The sequence below is a fragment of the Stegostoma tigrinum genome, chromosome 7 (genome assembly GCF_030684315.1).
Source record: "Stegostoma tigrinum isolate sSteTig4 chromosome 7, sSteTig4.hap1, whole genome shotgun sequence".
NCBI lineage: Eukaryota > Metazoa > Chordata > Chondrichthyes > Orectolobiformes > Stegostomatidae > Stegostoma > Stegostoma tigrinum.
The window spans coordinates 17,913,591-17,936,298 of record NC_081360.1 but is presented as its reverse complement, the minus strand read 5'-3'; the positions used below and the strand labels follow the sequence as shown (position 1 = coordinate 17,936,298).

The window sequence follows — 22,708 nt, the reverse complement described above, 5'->3', positions numbered from 1 at the left end:
TGCAATGAATTATTTCTGACTCCTTCATTACAGTACGCTCATTAAAACTGGTTAATCTCAAATTGTCTTCTTAACTTACCTCTCCTTCAGTCGATGGTTGCGTTGTAGTCCTCTCACAAGCAGCAGGATATGGGTCTATAGTTTGTGACTAGAATACACTGAGCTCTTAACCAAATACAGCTATAAATAGAAATTTTAAAATGTACTCATCGAAGGAACAGGTTGATTTTTCAATGGTGCTACTGAAAGAGTAAACTAACTTGTATAATCAGGAAATCAATTGTTTGAAAGCACCAGTTGTTTGGAATTTTGGAGTGAACCTAAGCATTATTTTAATAAGTATTTTGGAGTAGAAACAAGGAAAAAACAATACTCGAAGAAGTAAAATCATTTTTTTTTGTTTTATAACGTCTATCATTGTTTCAGAAATCACCGTTACCAAAGCATTAGGTAAATATTTTTATCTATATTGTTTTCCGGTTTGCATGCTTCCAGTAGATCCCGCTGTTGTCATTTTATGATCTAAAAATGTTGAAATCCATAAATGACTGGTCCTAAGTACTCTGAACTGAAGAGATGACAGTTTGTGTCCTTCATGAAGTCAATATTAGGAATCATTTGAATTCTTTTCTAACAAGTAAAAATATTGTACTCGAGAGGGATTTATCGTGGTCTGTCTGAAACTCATGTTTAAGAACAGAACCGACTACAGATTTTGTATTTACTTATCTGTGCTCCATGGTTCATACAGTACACAGCTACTTCTGAGGCCCCTATTTCTGGTCATTCTTTTCAAAAAGGAATTCTCTTTTTCTCTGCTCTTACGAAATTTATTAACCGAGATTGGGTTCTGTGTTTACACAATTATTTCTTCTGTTCCAACTAAATAAACATTGAGAAAGGTATCAGAAAAGATGGGAAGCAAATGACATTTTTTTTTATTCAGGGCAAAACTTGAGTTACAGTATTTTGACATCATTTGTTTACCTTCAAAAAATTAATTAGTTTAATAAAAACAAAATATTTTCATCACTATTATACAATAAACAAAAGTATTTTTCAAGCTGTCAATGTTTCCGTCAATAACAAAATAATTGCGTTCTCAAAGCTCTTTGCCATTTTTAATACTGTTTCTTAACCAGTTTCGCCATGACTATACATCACCAAACTTCGCTAGAATGATTATTACTTATAACTCCTTTACGACAGTACCTCATTCAAACTGGCAAATATCCAATTGTTTTAATGAATCTCTCTCTCTTAGTTGTGGAGCAGACCCTCTTCCACAGCCAGGGAACTATCCCTCTTCTGCAGCTACATTGCCCCATCCCCCACTTCTTCTTCCATTACATCGATGACTGTATAGGCACCGCCTCGTGCTCCCACGAGCAGCTAGAACAGTTCATCCACTTCACTAACACCTTCTACCCAACCTGGACCATCTCTGATACTTCTCTCTCCTTCCTGGACCTCTCTGTCTCCATCTCTGGTAACCACCTGGAAACTGACATCTATTTCAAGCCCACCAACTCCCACAGATACCAAGAATATACCTCCTCTCAGCCACCTTCCTGCAAGAATGCCATCCCCTATTCCTAATTCCTCCACCTCTGCCGCATCTGCTCCCAAGATGAAGCGTTCCACTCCCGGACATCCCAGATCCCAGCCCTCGACCGCATCTCTTGCATTCCCCACACCTCAGCCCTCACACCCCCTCCCCGCAATAGAAGCAAAGACAGAATTCCCCTTGTCCTCACTCATCACCCCATTAACCTCCAGATTTATCCCATCATTCTCTGCCATTTCCGCCACCTGCAATCCGACCCTACACCCCTCACTTCCATCCCAGGCCCCAAGAGAAAACTTTCCACATTAAACAGATGTTCACCTGCACATCCGCTAATGTGGTCTATTGTATCCACTGTTCCCGATATGACATCCTCTACATCGGGGGATTAAATGGAGGCTTGGAGACTATGTCGGGGAGCACCCACAAACGGTTTGCGACAAATGACAACACCTACCAGTCATGAACCATTTGAACACCCCTTCCCACTCCCTGGAAGACATGTCCATCCTGGGCCTCCTCCAGTATCACAATGATGCCACCCGGAAATTGAAGGAACAGCACCTCATATTCCACCTTGGAACCCTACATCCCAATGGTCTCAATGTTGACTTTACGAGCTTCCTCCCCACCCCCGACCTCATCCCAAGACCAGCCCCCACTCTCATCCCCACTTCCTTGACCTGTCCGTCTTCTCCTCCCACCTCACTGACCAACCCCCACTCCCACTTCATACCGACACTCACCCCTACTAGCTTCATTCCTGCCTCCTTGACCTGTCTGTCTTCTCTCCACCTACATGCTCTGCTGTCCAACTTCTACCACCACCTCCTCCTTTCTCCATTTATTTCAGAACCTCCTTCCCCTTCTCCATTTCTGACGAAGGGTCCAGACCCAAAACATCAGTTTTCCTGCCCCTCTGATGCTGCCTGTCCTGCTGTGTTAATCCAGCTCCACTCCTTGTCATCTCAGACTCCAGCATCGGCAGTTCCTACAATCCATTAGTTGACTGTTTAATCATAGTCCAGTCACAAACAAGCAAGGTGAGAGTCTACAGCTTGTGCCTGGAATAAAGCTCAATAGGTTGAGCAAGGGTTCAATGTTTCCCTGCCCAAAAACTTACTGAAGACTTCTTTTCAGCACATTTTAGTTAAAATATTCAATTTCGGTCACAGTCAGAATTTATCTCATTTTCAGCGCACATCCTGAAATATGAAATCTGCCCATTACCGTGGAATCTGGTGTTAAATATCTTGAGAATTACCTTCAGCAGAAGTGGTGGAAAAGTATTGTTTCTGTTTCTTCAATCCCTTTTAGAGAAGATTAAGTTTACCTTATTTCTGGAGATGTACATGGTCCACAGCAGTCATTTCATCATCACAACTATAACATTTTGCACTAAGTGTGGTCAGCAAGTAGTCAGTTAACGTTGCTCAAGGTGAAATTTGGCAGAGATTTCTATTCTAACTCACTTCCAGGAATACACTTTCAGTATTTTCCTATGCCAAACCAAAAAAGCTGACCATTTCAGCAATTGAAAGAATGGATCTCACCATTTTCATAAATGGCTAAAAGAAAACTTGAGGAACTATGACCAAACATTCGCTAGTCATGTAGGAGCATTATAATTTGCAGTTATATTGTACCCTCAACATGGAAGAATGTAAAAAAATGCAATAACAATTCCATTAGGAAAAAAAGATGCAAATCCAAAGGGTTAAGAAGGACAGCCAAATGTTTTAAATGAGGACCTTAAAGAGAGAAAGGAGGCAGTGGCAGAAGTATTTAAAGAGTGTTGAATCTAGCTGTTTAAGTCATTGCACCAAAGATGGGGAGAATGAAACTGAAATTTACCCAAGGTTGGAATTGAGAAGAATGAGTAAGATTGGACTACTCCAACAGGAAATTGAAAAGATGGGAGAAATGGTGTTAATCTGAGGGCAATCATTTTATATTTCAAGATAATAAAATGTGAGGCTGGATGAACACAGCAGGCCAAGCAGCATCTCAGGAGCACAAAAGCTGACGTTTCGGGCCTAGACCCTTCATCAGAGAGGGGGATGGGGAGAGGGAACTGGAATAAATAGGGAGAGAGGGGGAGGCGGACCGAAGATGGAGAGTAAAGAAGATAGGTGGAGAGAGTATAAGTGGGGAGGTAGGGAGGGGATAGGTCAGTCCAGGGAAGACGGACAGGTCAAGGAGGTGGGATGAGGTTAGTAGGTAGATGGGGGTGTGGCTTGGGGTGGGAGGAAGGGATTGGTGAGAGAAAGAACCGGTTAGGGAGGCAGAGACAGGTTGGACTGGTTTTGGGATGCAGTGGGTGGGGGGGAAGAGCTGGGCTGGTTGTGTGGTGCAGTGGGGGGAGGGGACGAACTGGGCTGGTTTAGGGATGCAGTAGGGGAAGGGGAGATTTTGAAACTGGTGAAGTCCACATTGATACCATATGGCTGCAGGGTTCCCAGGCGGAATATGAGTTGCTGTTTCTGCAACCTTCGGGTGGCATCGTTGTGGCAGTGCAGGAGGCCCATGATGGACATGCCATCTAAAGAATGGGAGGGGGAGTGGAAATTGTTTGCGACTGGGAGGTGCAGTTGTTTGTTGCGAACTGAGCGGAGGTGTTCTGCAAAGCGGTCCCCAAGCCTCCGCTTGGTTTCCCCAATGTAGAGGAAGCCGGACCGGGTACAGTGGATGCAGTATACCACATTGGCAGATGTGCAGGTGAACCTCTGCTTAATGTGGAATGTCATCTTGGGGCCTGGGATAGGGGTGAGGGAGGTGGTGTGGGGGCAAGTGTAGCATTTCCTGCAGTTGCAGGGGAAGGTGCCAGGTGTGGTGGGGTTGGAGGGCAGTGTGGAGCGAACAAGGGAGTCACGGAGAGAGTGGTCTCTCGTTTTGTGGTACAAAACATAAGGTCCATCAAGTCAGCTCCAACATTCAATGAGATTACTGCTGATCTATTCATCCTGAATCCCTCTTTCCTACCTTGATCCCTAGATTCCCTTAGTGATTAGAAAGCAGAGTACCTTAGCTTTAAATATACTTAATGACCCAGTCTTAACAGCCCTCTGTGGTGAAGAATTTTACAGATTCAGGGAGAAAAGTTCATCCTTATCTTTGTCCTAAATGTACTCCCTTGTACTCTGGCAGAGTTGGTTGGATTAGAGTAATATATCTGTGTATATTTATTTGGGAAAAGAATACAGCAGCAACATTTTAGATAAGCTTCAGTTTATGGCTTGTGAAGAGTGAAAAAGATAACATTGTATAATAGAGGAGGAGAGACACATTTCATTGTTTTAATTGGTGCTTACTGGATGGATAATAAAATGGAGGCTGAAGAGGGTAATTTTCTCACCATACAGGATATGGTGTCAGATATGTATTTGGATTAAACTGGGACGCCATGCTTTCAAAACTGTGATTAAGCCTATACTCATACAAAGTCGATGGACAAGTCAGTGATGATGGAATGGGGATTATCTTTTCTGTTCAGAGCCTCTCTCCTTGCAATATCCCTGAAGTCAAACAATTTACGCATCAAAGAAGGGAGCAGATGATGCATACCTCAGTTAATATGTTTAACTCGGGGCTGTGTCTGCTGTGAATTATCTAGAACAGTCATCAAGAGTTTTATGCAATCAAATACACGCACGCCTGCTTCTGTACAAAAGTGCAATTGCAAACTTCACAATGGCTAAGCTAAACTATTACATCTACTCATCATGCATCCAATTTCTACACTGATTAAAATGTGGACACCAACTCACTCAATTCTGAGGACTTTCCTCACATATCTCAATTTCATAACTTAAACCTTTGATCCAGATTACCTTGAGTGGATCAATTTAACTGTGAATCTCTAAAACATTCACAACCAATAAATTGTTCCTGAACTCCTGTAAGTTGAACAGCAATTGTTTTAAAACCATGAGTTGCTTTGTGTTATATACACTTCTGCACTGGATTGCAAGTTGCATGCCTGAGTGCAAGTTATACACCATATTTTACATAGCACCGATGGAAGTAGTTTTACAGCACTGGCAACCGATCACTTCCTACACTTAATCTGCAATTGTTTGCATTCAAACAAAAGTATAAAGAAATTAAATAAAATTGCTGTTGCCTCTCTAAAGATGCCCTTGACAGATACATGAACTGAGACTGTGCTTGTGTGGTTCGTGAAATTTTTAAAAATATCAAATCAAATGCTCTATTATCTGAACACAAATAGTGGTAATACTAATTGTTGCTATTAACAGTAACAAAACCAAGGTGTGTTTCTCATTCACTCACCAGAGAGATATATCGGTAATAAAAAAGCAACGCAGGTGGAACCACCAGAGATGAGATACAAAGGTCTTCGGAGGTCTTATTTTTCATGGATCCACTTATACTGATATAGAACAAGATTGTTATTTTTCAACAATCTACAATTAATTCGATCTTATTTTGTGTTTAACTTATCATAAAATAACCATCAAACTATCGGAGAAAATAACACAACTTTTATAAACTTTCTAGTTTCAAACACAGCAGTGAGAATGTTCAAAATAAGCTGTCAAGCAATTACTTGCACACCTGACTCAGTCACGAGTAGCTAAATGGGGAATGAAAAGCTGGCATTGGCATTTGAGACAGGTATTGATGCTTTGAAACTGGCTACTCATGCATTGGCATTAGCAACTGATACAAATGCTGTCAATTTACAATTAATGATTGGTAATCAATACCTGTGTGTCTGGTATTGGCATAAACCTTACTAGTTATCAATCAAAATCTAGTAGTGACCTGGGTTTCAAACTGAATAGTAATTTTAATTGTTTGAAATTTGCTCCAGTTATTTTTATATTAGCCATCCTCACTTTTGCCTGTTACTACAGGCTGAAAATGGCAATAATGAACCAACCCACATGCAGTGTACCTTCAGAAGAACAGTTTTCATCTACTATTCAGATTTTTGGGTTGGATATTCATATGGTGGCAGGACAATGCAGAAGGGTTCCTGGTCAGAGAATTGCAATCAACAGAAGAACACATTTCATTAAGGTCCTTCTGAAATTAATGCAGAATCTCATAATTACTTTTCATCTCCATTCCTTGGCCACAGCCAGCAAAGTTGAGAGACCAGCCACCTATCAGGCAAATGGGCCATCAGCACCATCCCCAAGAAAGGCCAAAGGAAGATAAGGGAGGCCAGGAATTGTGAGATGAAGATTAGAGTGGAGAACCCAGGAAAGTTTGAGGGTTGAAACTCCTCCTCATTGCATCTTCTGCTCAGTTATGAAGTATAAACAAATTAGTTCACAAAGGGTATACAAAATAAAGAGGAAAGTTCATTCTTTAAACACACAGACTTTGTTGATGCAAAACACATGAAATCATTTTTCACTCCATTCAAATCTTCAGTCTTCATTGAAGTTGGGATTATAAACAGTGGTGGTTGCCTTCTGAAACAATGGATTGTCAGCCTAATAGGAACACACATCAGAGCAAAAAAAAAAATTAATTTTTGAAATGTGGCTGAGTTAATATTACATAGATTTCAAGTACAGGAACAAGTCATTTAAACCAACCATATACTGCATTCAATGTCTATTATCGGACCCAGGAAGAAATTTGAGGAGCCAAGACAAAGCTAACCTGGCAATTTCATCCACCCCGTCTCAAATGAATCAATAAAGATGCTAGATATGGAAAAGCTGTTCCATCCAACCTTCCTTCCATTTTGGACCAATCTGACTCACTTCCAGTTGATCATGTTGACCTATTTTGCTTTCAAAACTAGGAATTTCCTACGGAATCTAATAGATAGTTGTATAATATTCTCCATATATCTAGCCAGCCCTCACTTTAAAGTCTACGTTCTGCAGAACATCATCATCAATAGCGAGTTGAGTTTAAAATTTGAATGTCTTGTGGTGCAACCTTCTCCTGTGCAGCATCATTCTGTGAATTCATGATTTTATGATGCATCTTGCCTGAATGAATAGAAATTCAACCAAATGGGATTTTAATGAGCTTTGATTCACAGTTTCAATTGCCCAGGGCTCATTTCCAGTGCACCAGGTGAATTCCTGCACTCACATGGCTGCTCATCAGCCAACATTAGCATGGAGTTCAAATCAAAGCCCTGAGGATGAGCTGACTTGATTAAAGGTGAACTGAAACTTTGGAATTTTAGTCTGAAAAATACAGCCGCCCTCACAGCAATGGCGGAATGGGAGGAGAAGATGCAGCTCTTGTGCCTTTCCTGTCATTGAAAGGATCATGATTGATTTTAACTCCAACAAGGCCCCAGGTTCCATATCCTTGTTCAGCCAAAGTACATTGAACAGTTTTGTAATTATTAATTAAGTATTAATTGTTTTTCTGTTGGCAGAGAGCTCCACATTTCTACCATTTTTTATTTGATGAAGACTTTACTAACTTTTCTTTCAAATTTTAAAATGTTATGTATACATGCACACAACAAACAACAACACAGAATAAACTGAAATTCTCAATCATCTGTATTTTAGGGAGTACAAGCCTGGTTTATGCAATCCCTCCTTATTATATAAACCTAGAAGCCTTTGCTTACATTCTGGTGAGTCTGTGCTGTACACCTTCAAAGGCCATTTTATCCCAATTTAAGGTATGGTGCCCAGTAGTGTACACTGCACTCCAGGTACATTGAAATTACTCATGCAGCTGCAATAAAAGCTGTTCTTTTTATTTCTCTTCTCGTTAAAATGTTGAAAATTCCAGAGCCTCTTGGATTTTCTTCTGGACCTGATGACTACATTTTAGTACGTGGACCCTGAAATCTCATTGATCCTTCCCTGTTTAAATATGACACAGATTGAAACCTATTGGTCAAAAAATTGGCAATATCGCTCATACCTGCACTGTCATCTCTCTGTCTATATTAATATCTCTCTAACTTTATGCACTGCCTGCACTTATTACTGTTACACCAACTTTTATGTTATCAGCAAACTTGAATACATACTCTCTATTGTGTTATCTAAGTTAATAAATAATTTGAAAAGCTGAGCTCTGAGCCCTGTAGTCCTTGTGGGACACAATCTGTCAATTCATTCCAATTTCAGCAAATACCAATTTTCACTGCTCTCTGTTTTCTATTGTTGAACTAATTTGTCCTTGATTCCATGAACTCTACTTTTAGTTAAAATAAAAGTCTCTTTGGTTGAGCCTGATTGAATGTTTTCTGAAAGTAAAACTGACATCAAAAAATTTACCCTGACTACTATTTTAGTTCCTACCACAAAAATGAGCTATTTTTTTAATCAGACATGATTCATCCTTTGCAAATTCTTGTTGGTTCTCTGAAACTCAAAGTTATCCAAGTGTTCAGTCAGTAAATATAAATTCAAAGGACTTGCCCACAAGCAATGTTAAACTAACAACTCTGTTATTTCCCTTTCTCATTTAATTAAAGTATTTTCAACAAATATGGGCATAGAATTTGCAGAAGCAGCACGGAACACAATAGTCCAAATACAGCAATGGCCCAATGAGCAAATATTGATCATACTGCTGCTTGGAACCAATTGGGAATCACAACCAGTAAGGTGAAAGGTGCACTGGCATTCAGAAGGGTCTTGCGGTGCAGTGATAGTGTCCCTAGCTTTGGACCAGAAGACCCAGGTTCAAGTCTCACCTGCTTGACGTGTGTCATTACATGTCTGAACAGGTTGATTGAAAAACATCACCATAGTGGCTCATTGGTAACACTCTTTCCTGTGAGTCAGAAAGCTGTGGGTTTACTTTTCCCTCCGAAGACTTCTAGCTTGGCATGTTAGAGGGTGCTGTGTTTTGCATTGGGTGTTAAACCAAGGTGGTATCTGACCCTCAGATGGTTGTACAAAGATCCCACAACAATATTCCAAAGAGAAGCAAGGGAGATCACTCCAGTGCCCTGGACAATAATTATCTCTCAAACAACACAATGAAAAATGGGCAATTAGGAACTGTCAAAAAATGATGACCGACGGCAACATCCATATTCCACAAATGAGTGAAAACAGATGATTTGGTTGTAAAAACATTGCTCTGTAGGACGTTGCTTTGCAAAAACTGTCTTTCACTGTTGCTACAAGTGACTAGACTAGAAAAGAAATTCACTCTATAAATTATAATTGGACAGCCTGCATTCTTTCTTTTATTACATGAGTAAACAGTATTGTTTACATCTGTTAAATCTGTAGCATATTTATAGTTCTTTCCAGACAAACTAAAAGTACTGCATACTAATTGCAGCTTTAAAAAGACTCGGTACTTATGTGGCTGCTTGAAGATGAAAAATGAGATAAGAAGAAAGGTTCATAGCATCGTAGAATAGTTACAGTGTATGAAGCTATTTGGATCTGTCTGCAACAGCACTTTACCTGATACCATTCCCTTGCCTTTCCCTCATAACTCTGTGCCCTATTGCTTTTAAAATAATAGTCTAAATCTTTTTTAATGCATAGGTTGAACCTGCCTCTCTCACACACTCAGCCAGTGCATTCCATAACTTAACTACTCAGTTTGTGATGTATCTTGTCTCTCACATTGCATTTGCTTCTTTTATCAGTTGCTTTATATCTGTGCCTTCATGTTCTATTCCCTTTGAGGAGTGAGAACAGCTTCTCCCTACCCATGCTGTCCAGACCCATCATGATATTGAATAGCTGTTTCAGATCTCCTTTCAGCCTTCCTTTCTCCAAGGAAAACTGGCCTAACTTCTCCAATCCATCTTCATAACTCTGGAACTATGCTTGGAAAAAGTTTTTGCACCCTCCCCAAAGCCTTCAAATCCTTCCTAAATTGTTGTGCCCAGAAATGATTGGAATATTCCAGCTAAAGCCAAACTAGTACCTAATATGGATTTAGCATCATCTCTTTGTCCTTCTAAGTTTCATATCATCCAAAGATGTTCAAATTTTCCCCTTTACACAAAGAATTCAGTCATTACTATTATTCAGGAAAAGCAAGTGTCCTAACATTGACCTCTGCAGAACTCTGCTCCAACCTTTCTCCTGCTGAACGACATCCATTAACTGCTACTGTTTCCTGCCACACATCCATTTCCATATCCATGTTGCTTATTTTTTTTTTTAATTGGAGAGCTATAAATTTGCTGTCAGGTCTGTCATGTGGCACAGTATTTATTGCCAATCAATAGTCCATGTGCATCAACAGCATTGCCCTCATTGACACTTTGTTATTACTCAAAAAACTTCAGCATCTCAGTTAAACATGAAGTTTCCTGAAGAAAGACATGCTGGCTTTCCTGAATTAACCAACATTTCCCCATGTGACTATTAATTCTATTCTAACATACTGTTTCTGCAAACTTCCCCACCACTGATTTTGAACTGACTGATAAGTAATTGCTGGCTTAATCTTTACACCATTGACATTCGCAATTCTGCAGTTGTCCGGAAGCAGCATGACTAAACAAATATTCTTGTGCAGAACATTCATACTCAAGCAGTTGTTCATATGCATTCCAGTGTCACATGAACAGAGATTTACAATTTCAAAAATGAGACATCCATTGCAGAAAAAAAAATTACCTCCAAATATAATGCATTAAAATGTGTGAAGACATTTAACATGCAAAAGTCCAAAAGGTACTGTTGGCATGGGATGGTTTCAATGGGAGACTGGTACTGCCGTTTAACAATGTATTGGTTTGTCATAAAGTGCAAATAATCATTTCTACGTACGTCATTCCACTTTGATTTTGCTCGCTCCTTTTCAAATTTTTTATATTCTCTTCTGTCGTAGAGTTCAGTCACCAGTTTCCAGATCAGGAGAATCGCCAATCCAATCAAAAGCACACCAACCACTCCACCAGCAACAATAGCTATGACATTTGGAGGCTTAGGGCATTCTGAAATTATAAAATCGAAATAATGGTTCACAGATGCAAGTCAAATGATTGGAGCATCCTTGTGTATATGTCAATAGAATCTGCGACTGATCATATAACCATCCAAATGGAATTCTTACAAGTGCCTTCCCCAAGAATTCCATGAGTGTACTGGTGAAGAAAGTGAGCACTTTATAATTTCTGCAGTACCAGTGTTGGTTTCATTGAATAAATCAAATGGTTACAGCAGTAAGTGACCATTCAACTGACTGTGTCTGTGCTGGCTCTCTGAAGAAGCACTTCACATCATGTATCACCCAAGCCTTTCTCCTGTTCCCTGAGGAGGTTGTGTTGAAATGGGGTCTTTGCATTGAATTGTGTGTCGTGCGTCAGCATGGAGGGCATGAGAGGCCATTGGTGTGAATTAGGGAACGTGTGTTGGTGTGTATGGGCATGGGAATTAGGTGGAAGGAATTTGAAAAGGTGTAAAGGAGTGAGGGCTTGAGAAAACAAGTGGCCTCAAGTTGGGCAGAACTGTGGCAGATCTTTAAATGCTTAGCAGCCATTGTTACCGTCTCTGGCCTGCTGCAGGCCAGGCGCCAACTCACACCCACCAGGCCACAAAATGAACATCAAGTCATTCGGGAACTTTTTCCTGAGGCATAAATGTTGAGCCAGGTAATTTCCCGACTTGAGCTAGTGACCTCAGGAGTGAAAAACCCATCCCAATGAATGAGATGAAGAAAAGGTTAATAATTTTGGTCTTACAACAGTGTTGATTCCCTACTCAAATTTACACATTTGGTGTTTCAAAGGCAATGTTGGGGAAAGCACAGGTTTATCTTTAAGTACTTATACCCATGCAGATTATGGTTCACAATTGTCTTCCACTTCCACTGTTGTTATTTGCTCAGATTGTACCAAAAGGAGCTCTAAAAGCACAAATAATTCACCAGACTCAATGAGTCTTGTATATTTGAGAAAACAAAATGAATTACTCACCAGGGTTTAACCCAGGACTATCCATTGTCATCAATCAGATGGATATATTCACTGATCTAATGGATATCAAGATTCCCTTATGGCCCAGTGAAATATTGGTTCAACAAAGAACAAAAACTGTAATAATGTTGCATTAAGCATATCTGTCCACTTGTGCACTTCTGTTGTCTTTGATTTTTCAAGGAAGGACAATTACACAAACCTGTTTGCTTCTTGATAAGCACATGATACTGTGAAACCCCATCTAACTCCTTCATCACAAAATTCATCCAGCAGTTCTTGGAGTCTTTCTCTTTACATGCATTCTCTTCTTCCAGTTCTTCCTTTAACTCATGTTTTATATTGTTACATGCAACAGAGCAGTTTTCCTTAAATGGGCCACTCGAAAATCCAAGACACTCAATGCAGGGCCTGTCTCAAATAAAATGAGAAATGCTACGGTCACAAACCTTACTGTCATTACTCCATTACAGTCTAAGATAGGTCACTGATTTGTGTCTGCTCTCTCTCTCTCTTTCAAGTGTCTTAAATGTAAGCAAATGAGTTTTATGAGTTTCATTAGATTTGCTGAACCCAAAATATCATAGCAGCAAGGCCTTAATAGGGCAGGAAAATACAAATGTGTGGAACTGTAAAGTTGCAATTTATCATACTGTCAATTCTTCTCTCTGAATAAGAAATACTTTTTGAGGAATGAGCCATTCGTTCAACTGCACAGAAACAAGCTGCTATTTTGCACCTTTTTAAATGAGTTTATTTCTGCTGCCTACATGTTCTTGTGAACAAATCCCACCTATCACTCTGTACTTATTTATTCACTTTGGATAACAGTCCAGCCATGCCTCAATTTTATAATACTATCTTTACTTGCAAGTGTGTGCATGGCCTTATATCTTTCTTACCTCTGTGTTCCCCCTACATGTCCAGTTCTAGCTCTTGAGCAGCCCTGATTAAATTGATGGTCACGTGCCAAGCTCTGCAGTTCCCTCCATCAAGTGCTTTGCATGTTGAGTTCTCACTTCTCCTTTAAAGACACTCCTTTAAACTACTCACTTTGACATCTCCCAATGCCCCCTTTAAATAAGGAACAAGAGGAGGCCATTTGGCCCCTTAAGCACATTGTTCAATAAAATTATGACTTACCGGGTTGTGGTCTCAATTCCACTTTTCCATTTCATAACCCCTGACTCCCTTATGGATCAAATATCTATCTAGCCCTCATATATAATCAGTGACCCAGCCTCAGTGACCCAGCCTCTGCTACACTTCGTAGAAGAGAATTCCAAAGATTAATGGCCAACTGAGAGTAGAAATTCCTCTCCAACTCTGTCTTAAATTAGAGACTCCTTTTTTTGAACCAAGATTCCGAGGGGCTTATCTTCCCAGTTTGAGAATAAGAGTGAACGCGGGAGAAATTGGAGCAAGGAAGCTCCCAGCCTATGAAGATGGGAAAGCCCATTGGATCTTGTGGCAAACAGACAGCCTCCTGGAATTCGAACGCATCACAAGGAAATCACCAAAAGCTGTCAGCAAATTAGAGACTAGTGACTCCATAACTCCACAGGAGCTACTGCTACTTTTAGGACATGATGATCCAGACTCCCAGGATGGAGGAGCAGCCACAGCAAGTTCAAAATGGCCATATCCTCTCCCAAAGTTCATTGTCAGAATCGGGTAGAGAGTAGTTGAGTAGATTTGATGAATTAAGATTTTCTAAATATCCTTAATAATGAATTCCAGCATTTTCCCGAATGCTCAGCTACGAAAACAGAAGTTGCTAGAAAAGTTCAGTCGGTCTGGCAGCATCTGTAAGGTGAGCTTTTCCAGCTCCTTCTATTTTTGTCCCTGATTTACAGCGTCTACAAGTCTTCCAGTTTTTATTCAAGTAATAACCTACTTAGCCTATTGTATCCTGCTTACAGTCTCCCTTGTTTCTGGCTCACAAGAACCTTCACAGATTCAAAGTATTTTGGAAGATTAAAAGAGTATTTAGAAGATGACAATCAATGTATCTCCTACTTTTCCACCACATTCTTTTAAAGCATGGGCCATCAAGTCCAGTTGATATGTTTGTAGAATACTTACTGTCTTGTTTTCATGTTTCTTTCTAGTTTACTCTTGGTCAGGTTTCTCTCTTCTTTTGTTATCTTTTGCTGGCCCCTATAACCTACTTTACCAATCCACCAAGATTAAGGATTAGGTAACAAAATATGAGCTGCAAACCCGAGGTTGCTCACCCTCAAACTGAATGGCGAAATCTGATTGTTTTATGACCTCTCTTGCCAGAGGATCCCTCACAATAAAATCATGAATTAGTCCTGTCTCAGTACACATTGCCAAGTCCGACAGTTCTTTTGAACGATATGTTCTGGAACCAACCAGAATTTATAAATCACACAGAAAGTAGATCAGATAAGAATGGGAGATAACCCTCCCTAAAGGGCAACAGGGTAAGAAATGAGCTTTTAACAACAATCAATGGCAGCTAGTGGCACCATTATTGAGACTACCTTTATATTTGAGATTTACTAATTGAGTTCAAATTTCTGTCATGCAGCTATCATTGTGGGATTTGAACCCATGCCCCTGAATGTTAGCCTTGATCGATCATTATTGAATGATATCACCTCTGCACCACCATTTCACTGCCTCCGTTGTTTCTTGATTTATACGCTGTTCCATAATTTGCTAATTGTTCAAGGGCTTTTCAATACTCCCACAAATGACTTCCTTCCCTTGATTTTTTTTTAGCTGTATCTGAATGATTTCCAGTCTTGTTCCTCTGAACAAAGATCATTTCTTACCGTTATACTGATCTCATGATTTATTATCGTACTTCTCATTGTTTCTTCCTGTCCTATCAGTTACACCCTGTGACATCCTTCAAATGTTTTATTGCATTAGGGAAGTGTCTTTTTTAATTGCAAATAAAGCAAAAGAGTATGGATGTTAGACGATCAGAAATAAAAATGAAAAATGATACAGAAGCTCAGCCGTTCTGGCACATGGAGAGAGAAATTAATCTTCCTGGAAATTGAAGGGGGCAGGGAAAGCGTTTGTTTTACACAGGAGAAAAAGGGGTAAGGAGGAACAAGTGAAAATGTTTGAGAATGCGACTTAGAGCAAAAGGCAAAAGGAGTTAGTTGTTAGGAACAGAAATTAGATCAGCTCTATCCATAAATCCATGTAAAAAAGATACAGAGTTGGTGGGGTGTAATCAAAATGAAGAATAGAATTCATGGTTTGAAAATGTTGAACTCAATGCTGAACTCTCAAGGCTGAAAGCGCTGTGGTATATATATGTAAAGAGACAGATTTAAAATTGCTCTTTCTGCTTATGTTCAGCTTTGCTAGATTATCACAAGCAGACCTAGGATAGAAATTTTAGCATGACAGCAAGATGATGCATTAAAAAGGCAAACAACAAGCAGTTCAGGATCATTCTTGTGACCAGAACAGTGCTGTTCCACAAAGCAGTCACCCAGTCTGCATTTGGCCTCATCAATGTAAAGGAGACCATGTTGTGAGCAGTGAATACATCTGACTAGATTGGAAGAAGGTATGTGTGGGGCCTTGGCTATTGAGAAAGGAGGTAAAAGGGTCAGTGTTACACCACTTACAATGGTGTGCAATGATGCCAGTGGGGATGGAAAGGTGTTTGGAATGGCCCAATGTGGTGCAGATGGAACAGGCCATCAGGAACGCTAACAATGGAGACGAAGATCAATTTGGTTATGGCATCTTGTTGAAAGTGGCAGACATGACAGAGGATGATTCTTTGAATGCAGAGTCTGGTGGGATGACGAGTGAGGTTAAGGAGAACCCTATCCTTGTTCTGGGAGGGAGGGAAAGGGGTGAGAATAGAATTGTGGGAAATGGCTTAAGGCCCTGACAGCTACAGTGGGGATATCCTTGGCTAAGGAAAAAGGAAGACATGTTGGGAGCATCCTAGGAGAAGAGGGTTTCAACAAAATAGAAACAGTTGTAACAGAGAAACCGGGAACATGGAATGGAGTTCTTCCAGGAAGCAGGATGTGAACAAGTGTAGTCAAGGTAACTATGGGGTTGAGAGGATTGTGGTGGGTCTTGGAAATGGAAACTGTAAGGTCAAGGAAGGGGAGAGAAGAGTCAAAGATGGACCAGATGAAGGTAAGAGAAAGATCAAAATTGGAAGCAAAACTGATTAAATTTCCCAATTCTAGATGACAGCAAGAGGAAGCACCGATGGCATCACCAGTGTATTGGAGAAAGAGACTCAGGAGAAAGTGCAAAGAAATTAGATCAATTTTCCATACATTTGACGCAGCATCAAAATTGATGGCTAGAGGCAGTTTGAGGGTTTGTCACATGCTGAAGCGTAATACAATAACCACACTGAACTATTTTCAGATAGTTTCAATTAATTCAGGTATGAAGTGATAAAACCACATCTTGCCAAAATAGAAGCAGGTGAGTCAAACTCATTTTCATTTGGAATTTGCAAAAATAATTTCAAAGTTACCCCAATTAGTGATACACAGCAGGATTTCATGCCGTGAATTAAAAATTTAACCAGCTGTTAGGACTTTTTTTTTCCAGTAAACATGTTTGTATTGCTCGCCACTTAAAAAAGTTTTAAAACAGAAATGCTTGGAGTGCACCAAGATTGACTGATCAACATTTCTAAACAAAGGAAAAGCAAACTCCTCACTTTCCAAAAAAAAGGGTTTCAACCTTAAAGATTAACGTTTTGTTTCAAATCTGCAATAAAGTGACACAATTTTTCAGGGTTTTGTTTTAAAAAGTCGATCATTTGCAGAAGTGGCGAATCTTTTTTTTTCTCAGAAATTCTCCAGATATGAGATTTAAAGCAGGGTAAATTGTAGCTTCTTGTTTTAGAAACTTGGCAAAACCACAGTCAAAATCTTAAGGATCAGCAACTGCCGACCCAATTCTTTTACCCCGTCACCTTGCCTTCATGCTGCAGGCTGTACATTTAAAATAATCTTTGGTTTCTCACAGGCCACGTCTTCACTGACGCATTCACTCGAGTACTTACACATAGGTGGGGCATGCAGATGGACAGCCAGGGCATTGTGTGCAGAATGGGGGCTGATAACCGGCAATACATTTACACTGGTTACATACGCATTTTCCTCTTCCACTGCAGGTAGTGCTATTTCTGGTCTCCTTGCATTGTTCATCAGCATCTGCGCACTCGCACGCAGTTCCTCCAAAGCCTTTCTCACAGATACATTTACCACAATCGCACGAACCATGACCTGAAGGATAAAGTAAGAGACAAAAGTGTGTGAGTTTCTGGTTGGTACCTTTTCAGCCTCCTCTGCAACTGTACTCATTTATTATGAAAGCATGTTCTTTTCCACATTGCACAAGCACTAGCCACAAGCAGCAAACATAATCCACAAAGTACCAGTAACTGCACCATCACATGCCGATGATGCTCCAGGGAAAAATCACTGTTTCCAAACAGTCCCTGCATTATCTGTCAGCCAAATGCAAAATCACACGAATTTTTCAGTGAAAGACACATTCTCTGTGCATCAGTGACCCCTGTTCAGCAGGCCTGACAGAGAAAAGGAAGAGAAAGCCTGATCCACATAGTGGTGCATGCTAACACCACAAAAAAGATTTAAATGTTTTTCTATTATTGTAACAAAAATTGACACATCAGTGAATTAGATGCTAAAAGACTTGCCCCTCATCCGAAAATGCAGGAACATAAAAATGCACAACAGCCATTGAAGAATAAAATCAAAGGTTCATTAAAGTAAGAAGCTAAGATACAAATCTGAGAGAATACCCACCAGCACACAGTTTACCCAGGTTTCGCTCACAGTTCTGGTCATCGCACTGACAGTACTGGCCATATATTTTCTTATTGGGGTTAGTGTGGCAAATGCAAGCACCGCATACACAGTCTCCCTGGTTACTGCAGGTTGCTGAGGAGTTGTCCTTACGGCAAGCTGCATCCAGGTCTTGCGTGGAACGCTGACCAGGATCACACTCACAGAACTTGCCAATTCGATCTTCTGTGCAGCTAGGAGAAACAGAAATCAGGCTCAATTTTCCCAAACAGATGTATAATTGACAAAGTGCAAGCTTCACAATAAAGTTAAGAAAAGTAAAAGCTGTTCAAGCCCTCACAACTGTCCCTTCATTCCCAATGTAACAGAAGTGACAAGGCTTCGAAAGCAAAATGCTGCTGATGCTGAAATAACAACCGAAGAAAATGCTGGAAATATTTGTGAGTCATGCACATCCTGAGAGAAATCACTTCAGGTAAAGTAGACTTTCCCTCAGAAATGGAGATGGGTGGAAATGTAATTGGTTTTGAGTTAGAGGAAGTACAAAAGAGAAAATAGATGACAGAAAAGATTAAATGACAAAACATGGTGTGAAAGCCTTCAAGGAAGTTATAGTTAATGAATGTAATAAAGACACAAAAGTTGTTCCAAATAAGGTATGGATGTATAGATATCAGCCATCTGAACATCAGGAAGAGTAAAGGAAGAAATAAAAGATGGACCCAGCAAATAAAAAAAAAGAACAAGATGGAAGCAAAGATTATGATCTAAAGTTGGTGACCTCCAAAGGGATTCTGCAAATACATTTAAGGGTGGTGTCATTGTGATACTGGGGGAGACCCAGGATGGACATGTCACCCAGGGAGTGGGAGGAGGAACTAAGATGGTTCGCAACTAGAAGGTGTTGTCGTTTGTCATGAACTAAGCACAGATGGTCTACAAAGTGGCCTTCGAGCCTCCGCTTGGTCTACTGCTGTAGAGGAGGCCACATTGGGAGCAGCGGAAGCAATAGACCATGTTGACGGATGCGCAGGCGAGTCTCTGCCTGATGTTTGAAAGGCATTTGGTATGCTTGCCTTTATTGGTCAATGCATTGAGTTGGAAGGTCACTTCATGGCTGAAAAGGACATTGTATTCCAATAGTGGCCTAACCAATGTGCACTTCTGGTCTCCCTGCTTAAGGAAGGATGTTGTGAAACTTGGAAGGGTTCAGGAAAGATTGACAAGCGTGTTGCAAGGGTTGTAGGGTTTAAGCTGCAAGGAAAGGCTGAATAGACTGGGGCTATTTTCCCTGGAGATTTGGAGGCTGCAGAAGACGTTATAGCGGTTGATAAAATCATGAGAGGCATGGATAGCACGAATAGCCAAGGTCTTTTCCCAGGGGTGGGGGAGTCGAAAACCAGAGGGCATAGGTTTATTGTGAGAGGGGAAAGATTGAAAAGGGACCTGAGAGGCAACATTTTCATGCAGAGGGTGGTGTGTGTATGGAACAAGCTGCCAGAGGAAGTGGTGGATGTGGCTACAGTTAGAACATTTAAAAGGCACCTGGATGGGTACATGAATAGGAAGGGTTCAGAGGGTTATGGGCTAAATGCTGGCAAATGAGTCTAGATTTATTGAGGATATCTGGTCAACGTGGATATGCTGGACCGAAGGATCTGTTTTGGTGCTATACATCTCTAAAGCTCTTTGACTCTAACTCAGTGTTGAGTCAAAAAGTTGTACAGTACCTAGTCAATTGATGAGGTGCAATTACTCAAGCTAATGTTAAGTTTTATTGGAACACCGTAGGTAAGCGTTGACACAAACGTCAGAGTGGAAGCGTTGGGGAAAATTAAAATGACAAGTGACTGGAAGCTCAGGGTCACTGTCGATCAAATGGAGGTATTTTCCACAGCTACCAATGTAATATTTGAAGGGAGCATGGATTGTAAGATGGTGCCTGATCTTAGGATAAACTTCACTATTCATTTTGGTCTTGCATTTAAAAAGACAGATAGGTGTCAACGAGAGACTATAAATGCTACCCAGCCAGTGGGGATCCACAGCCGAAGAGTGAATAAAAAGTAATCTATGCCACCATCAAGATGGGCAGGAAGACGGCTGGGGGTGGCGGGGGGGTGGTGTGGCGGGAGGATCTTCGGTTTTAAAAGCTTTGATTTTTAGGAAGAAGACTCAGAATTTACAGTTTTGGAATTCCGAGGGGAAAATGCAAGGAAGAAGACTGTGCAACAACATTATCACAGAAAGGATGTGGAAGGAAAACGTTGTCAGTCGATGAATTTTGAATTTCAAGCGAGATTCAGAGGAGCTATAACCATGGCAGTACAACGGAATGAAAAAAGAAAGTTTGCAAAGAGAGAGATTGCAGTCATGAAGTGAGAGAGACTTTGAGACAGCAAACATTTGCTTGCTCTGAGTTTATCATGTGTTGAAAGGGAAGGAAGTGTTCCTCAAAAGAAATGAAACAACCTTAGGGAGCTTGGATGGTATTAATTTACCTGCATACACCACACTTGATTTGACCCTTATTGTTGCAATAAGGAGACAAGTCAGGTTTGTCGTCACATTTACAGTCACACCGCATTTGCAGTGTAATTTCCAACTTCTCAGTGAAGCCCAAAGGTCGAATCTCAAAGGACTGTTTACTGGTCAGGCATTTGTGTGCAGTAACTGTAATTGTGAAACGTATCTGAAAAAAAAAACACACACAGTGCTGTTGTCAAATGATATAAAAGTTTTCTTTCCTATATTACCTTCCTTCCATGCAATAATCCATAGATAATTGGAAAAACCTGTTCACTGCATCTCCATAGAATGCCAGTTAAATAGTTCTCCCCGATCCAGTAAGTTGGCTATCTCTGTGATTCATTCCATACTGTTTGCATGTTCAATGTAGCTTGTTTTCTCTTCTGAATGCAGAGCACAACTTTGAAGAACCAGTATCGCTGTCCTGCCAATGAACAGGGACTGCCAAGATCAGTTAATCACTAGCATGATAACACTCCATGGAATGGTGGTCCAGGCCACTGCTGGGACTGGACCTAGATCCATGAGGTGAAGTGACAAAGGGCAAAGCAAATTATTGGGTGGCGTGGTCACACAAGGTGAATGGGGCAGGTGAGGGGAGGGGAGTGGCTGGTAGTGGCACAGTGAGCTGGGTGGAGGCTATATGGAAGGTTCATGCAGTGGGGTTACCTTGATGAGGAGAAGGGACCAGTGATAGACGTGTTCATCTTTTCCACCAGAGCTCTAGCTGACTTATGTGCTGGGCCTCCTACCTTTGCTATTTTTAAATAGACAATAATTGGCCACTTAAGGACCTCAACTGGGCAATGCCAGGCAGGTCTCCCTTCACAACCCCCTCACCAAATAAAATTCCTCCCCTAATCAGGAGTGGACAGTTTGGTGGTGGAAAGACCACCATTTTGAATTTTCCAAGCTTCCGTCCCCTGCAGTAGCCAGGTTAGGGACATAACATGTTGCCCTATTTTGGCTTCTACATCTAGAATTTCATTTTCTAATGGTGTAATTCAATGTGATCTTACAAGGGTCTGATCACTGCTATGGAGAGTATCAGTATTTTATACAATTATTGTGTAATTCAGTGTCAACTGAGGACATTAATTACAGATTCCTGCAATAGCCATGTGGATAGAGACCCCGGCCAGAGGCCACTAGCCCCCCCAAAATGTATGAGCTATTTGGTTGTGTTTACAGTCTCGCGTTGAATTGATGATCTGTGTTGCACTGGCTCTTCCAAACTGGAATTTAATTGGCCTCTAGCTGTGTACCCATGCATCTTAGAAGCCACCTTGAGAATCTCTACATGAACTCACCTCCTCATTAATCTTCACATTTGAACAAGTTCCTTCTTTTTCACTCGTGATATCGCCATCACTGCAATGTGATGTATAAGAGATATGGACTCCATCTGGCAGGGTTTTGTGTGCTAATATCACTGTGGAAGATAGATTCTGGAAAGAAAGAAATTAATCGATAAACTGTGAATATTGCAGGAAGGCCAATTGACATAATCCACCAGTTTATCAATGCAATCATGAGCAGTCTATTAGAATATTGGTACTCTTCCATCATTTTCCCAAAAGCAAGCAAAACTAAGATGGATTGAATACATTCTTGAGTAGCACCTACATTATAGGCAGCAGTTATCAGCTGAACCACATTACTGGAATCTGCGTTCAGTTCACCTACTGCAGATTTTGGAATCATTTCACTCAGCTCCTGGAATGAAACAGAAAAAGCTGATCTTTATTTCTTCATTAGTGTCACAACGTGACTTATGAACAAAAGTTCAACAATAACAGGTGCAGTGATGCTTCAGGTGGGCAGCTGAAGTATTTAAATCTGACAAGTGTGCTTTGAATAGCATTTGAAGAAAGTAAAATCCTACTCAGATCCGCTCTGTGAAATTCAATCTTTCTCGAACCACTGTTTAGGTCAAACTCC

The 22,708-nt window shown here is 40.6% G+C and overlaps 1 protein-coding gene across 2 annotated transcripts in view; it reads right to left on the bottom strand.

Moving 5' to 3' along the window:
• Positions 1-952: 952 nt before the first annotated feature.
• Positions 953-22,708, bottom strand: part of itgb2 (integrin, beta 2) — an 87,358-nt gene continuing 65,602 nt past the window's right edge. For both annotated transcript variants that reach the window (XM_048534094.2, XM_048534095.2), the window contains exons 9-16: positions 22,394-22,483; positions 22,078-22,215; positions 20,740-20,930; positions 18,239-18,471; positions 17,470-17,692; positions 12,634-12,842; positions 11,284-11,450; positions 953-7,035 (exon numbers count right to left, since the gene is read on the bottom strand). In XM_048534094.2, coding sequence (XP_048390051.1) covers positions 6,970-7,035; positions 11,284-11,450; positions 12,634-12,842; positions 17,470-17,692; positions 18,239-18,471; positions 20,740-20,930; positions 22,078-22,215; positions 22,394-22,483 — 1,317 coding nt within the window. In that variant the 3' untranslated portion in view covers positions 953-6,969. The remainder of the gene's footprint in view (positions 7,036-11,283; positions 11,451-12,633; positions 12,843-17,469; positions 17,693-18,238; positions 18,472-20,739; positions 20,931-22,077; positions 22,216-22,393; positions 22,484-22,708) is intronic.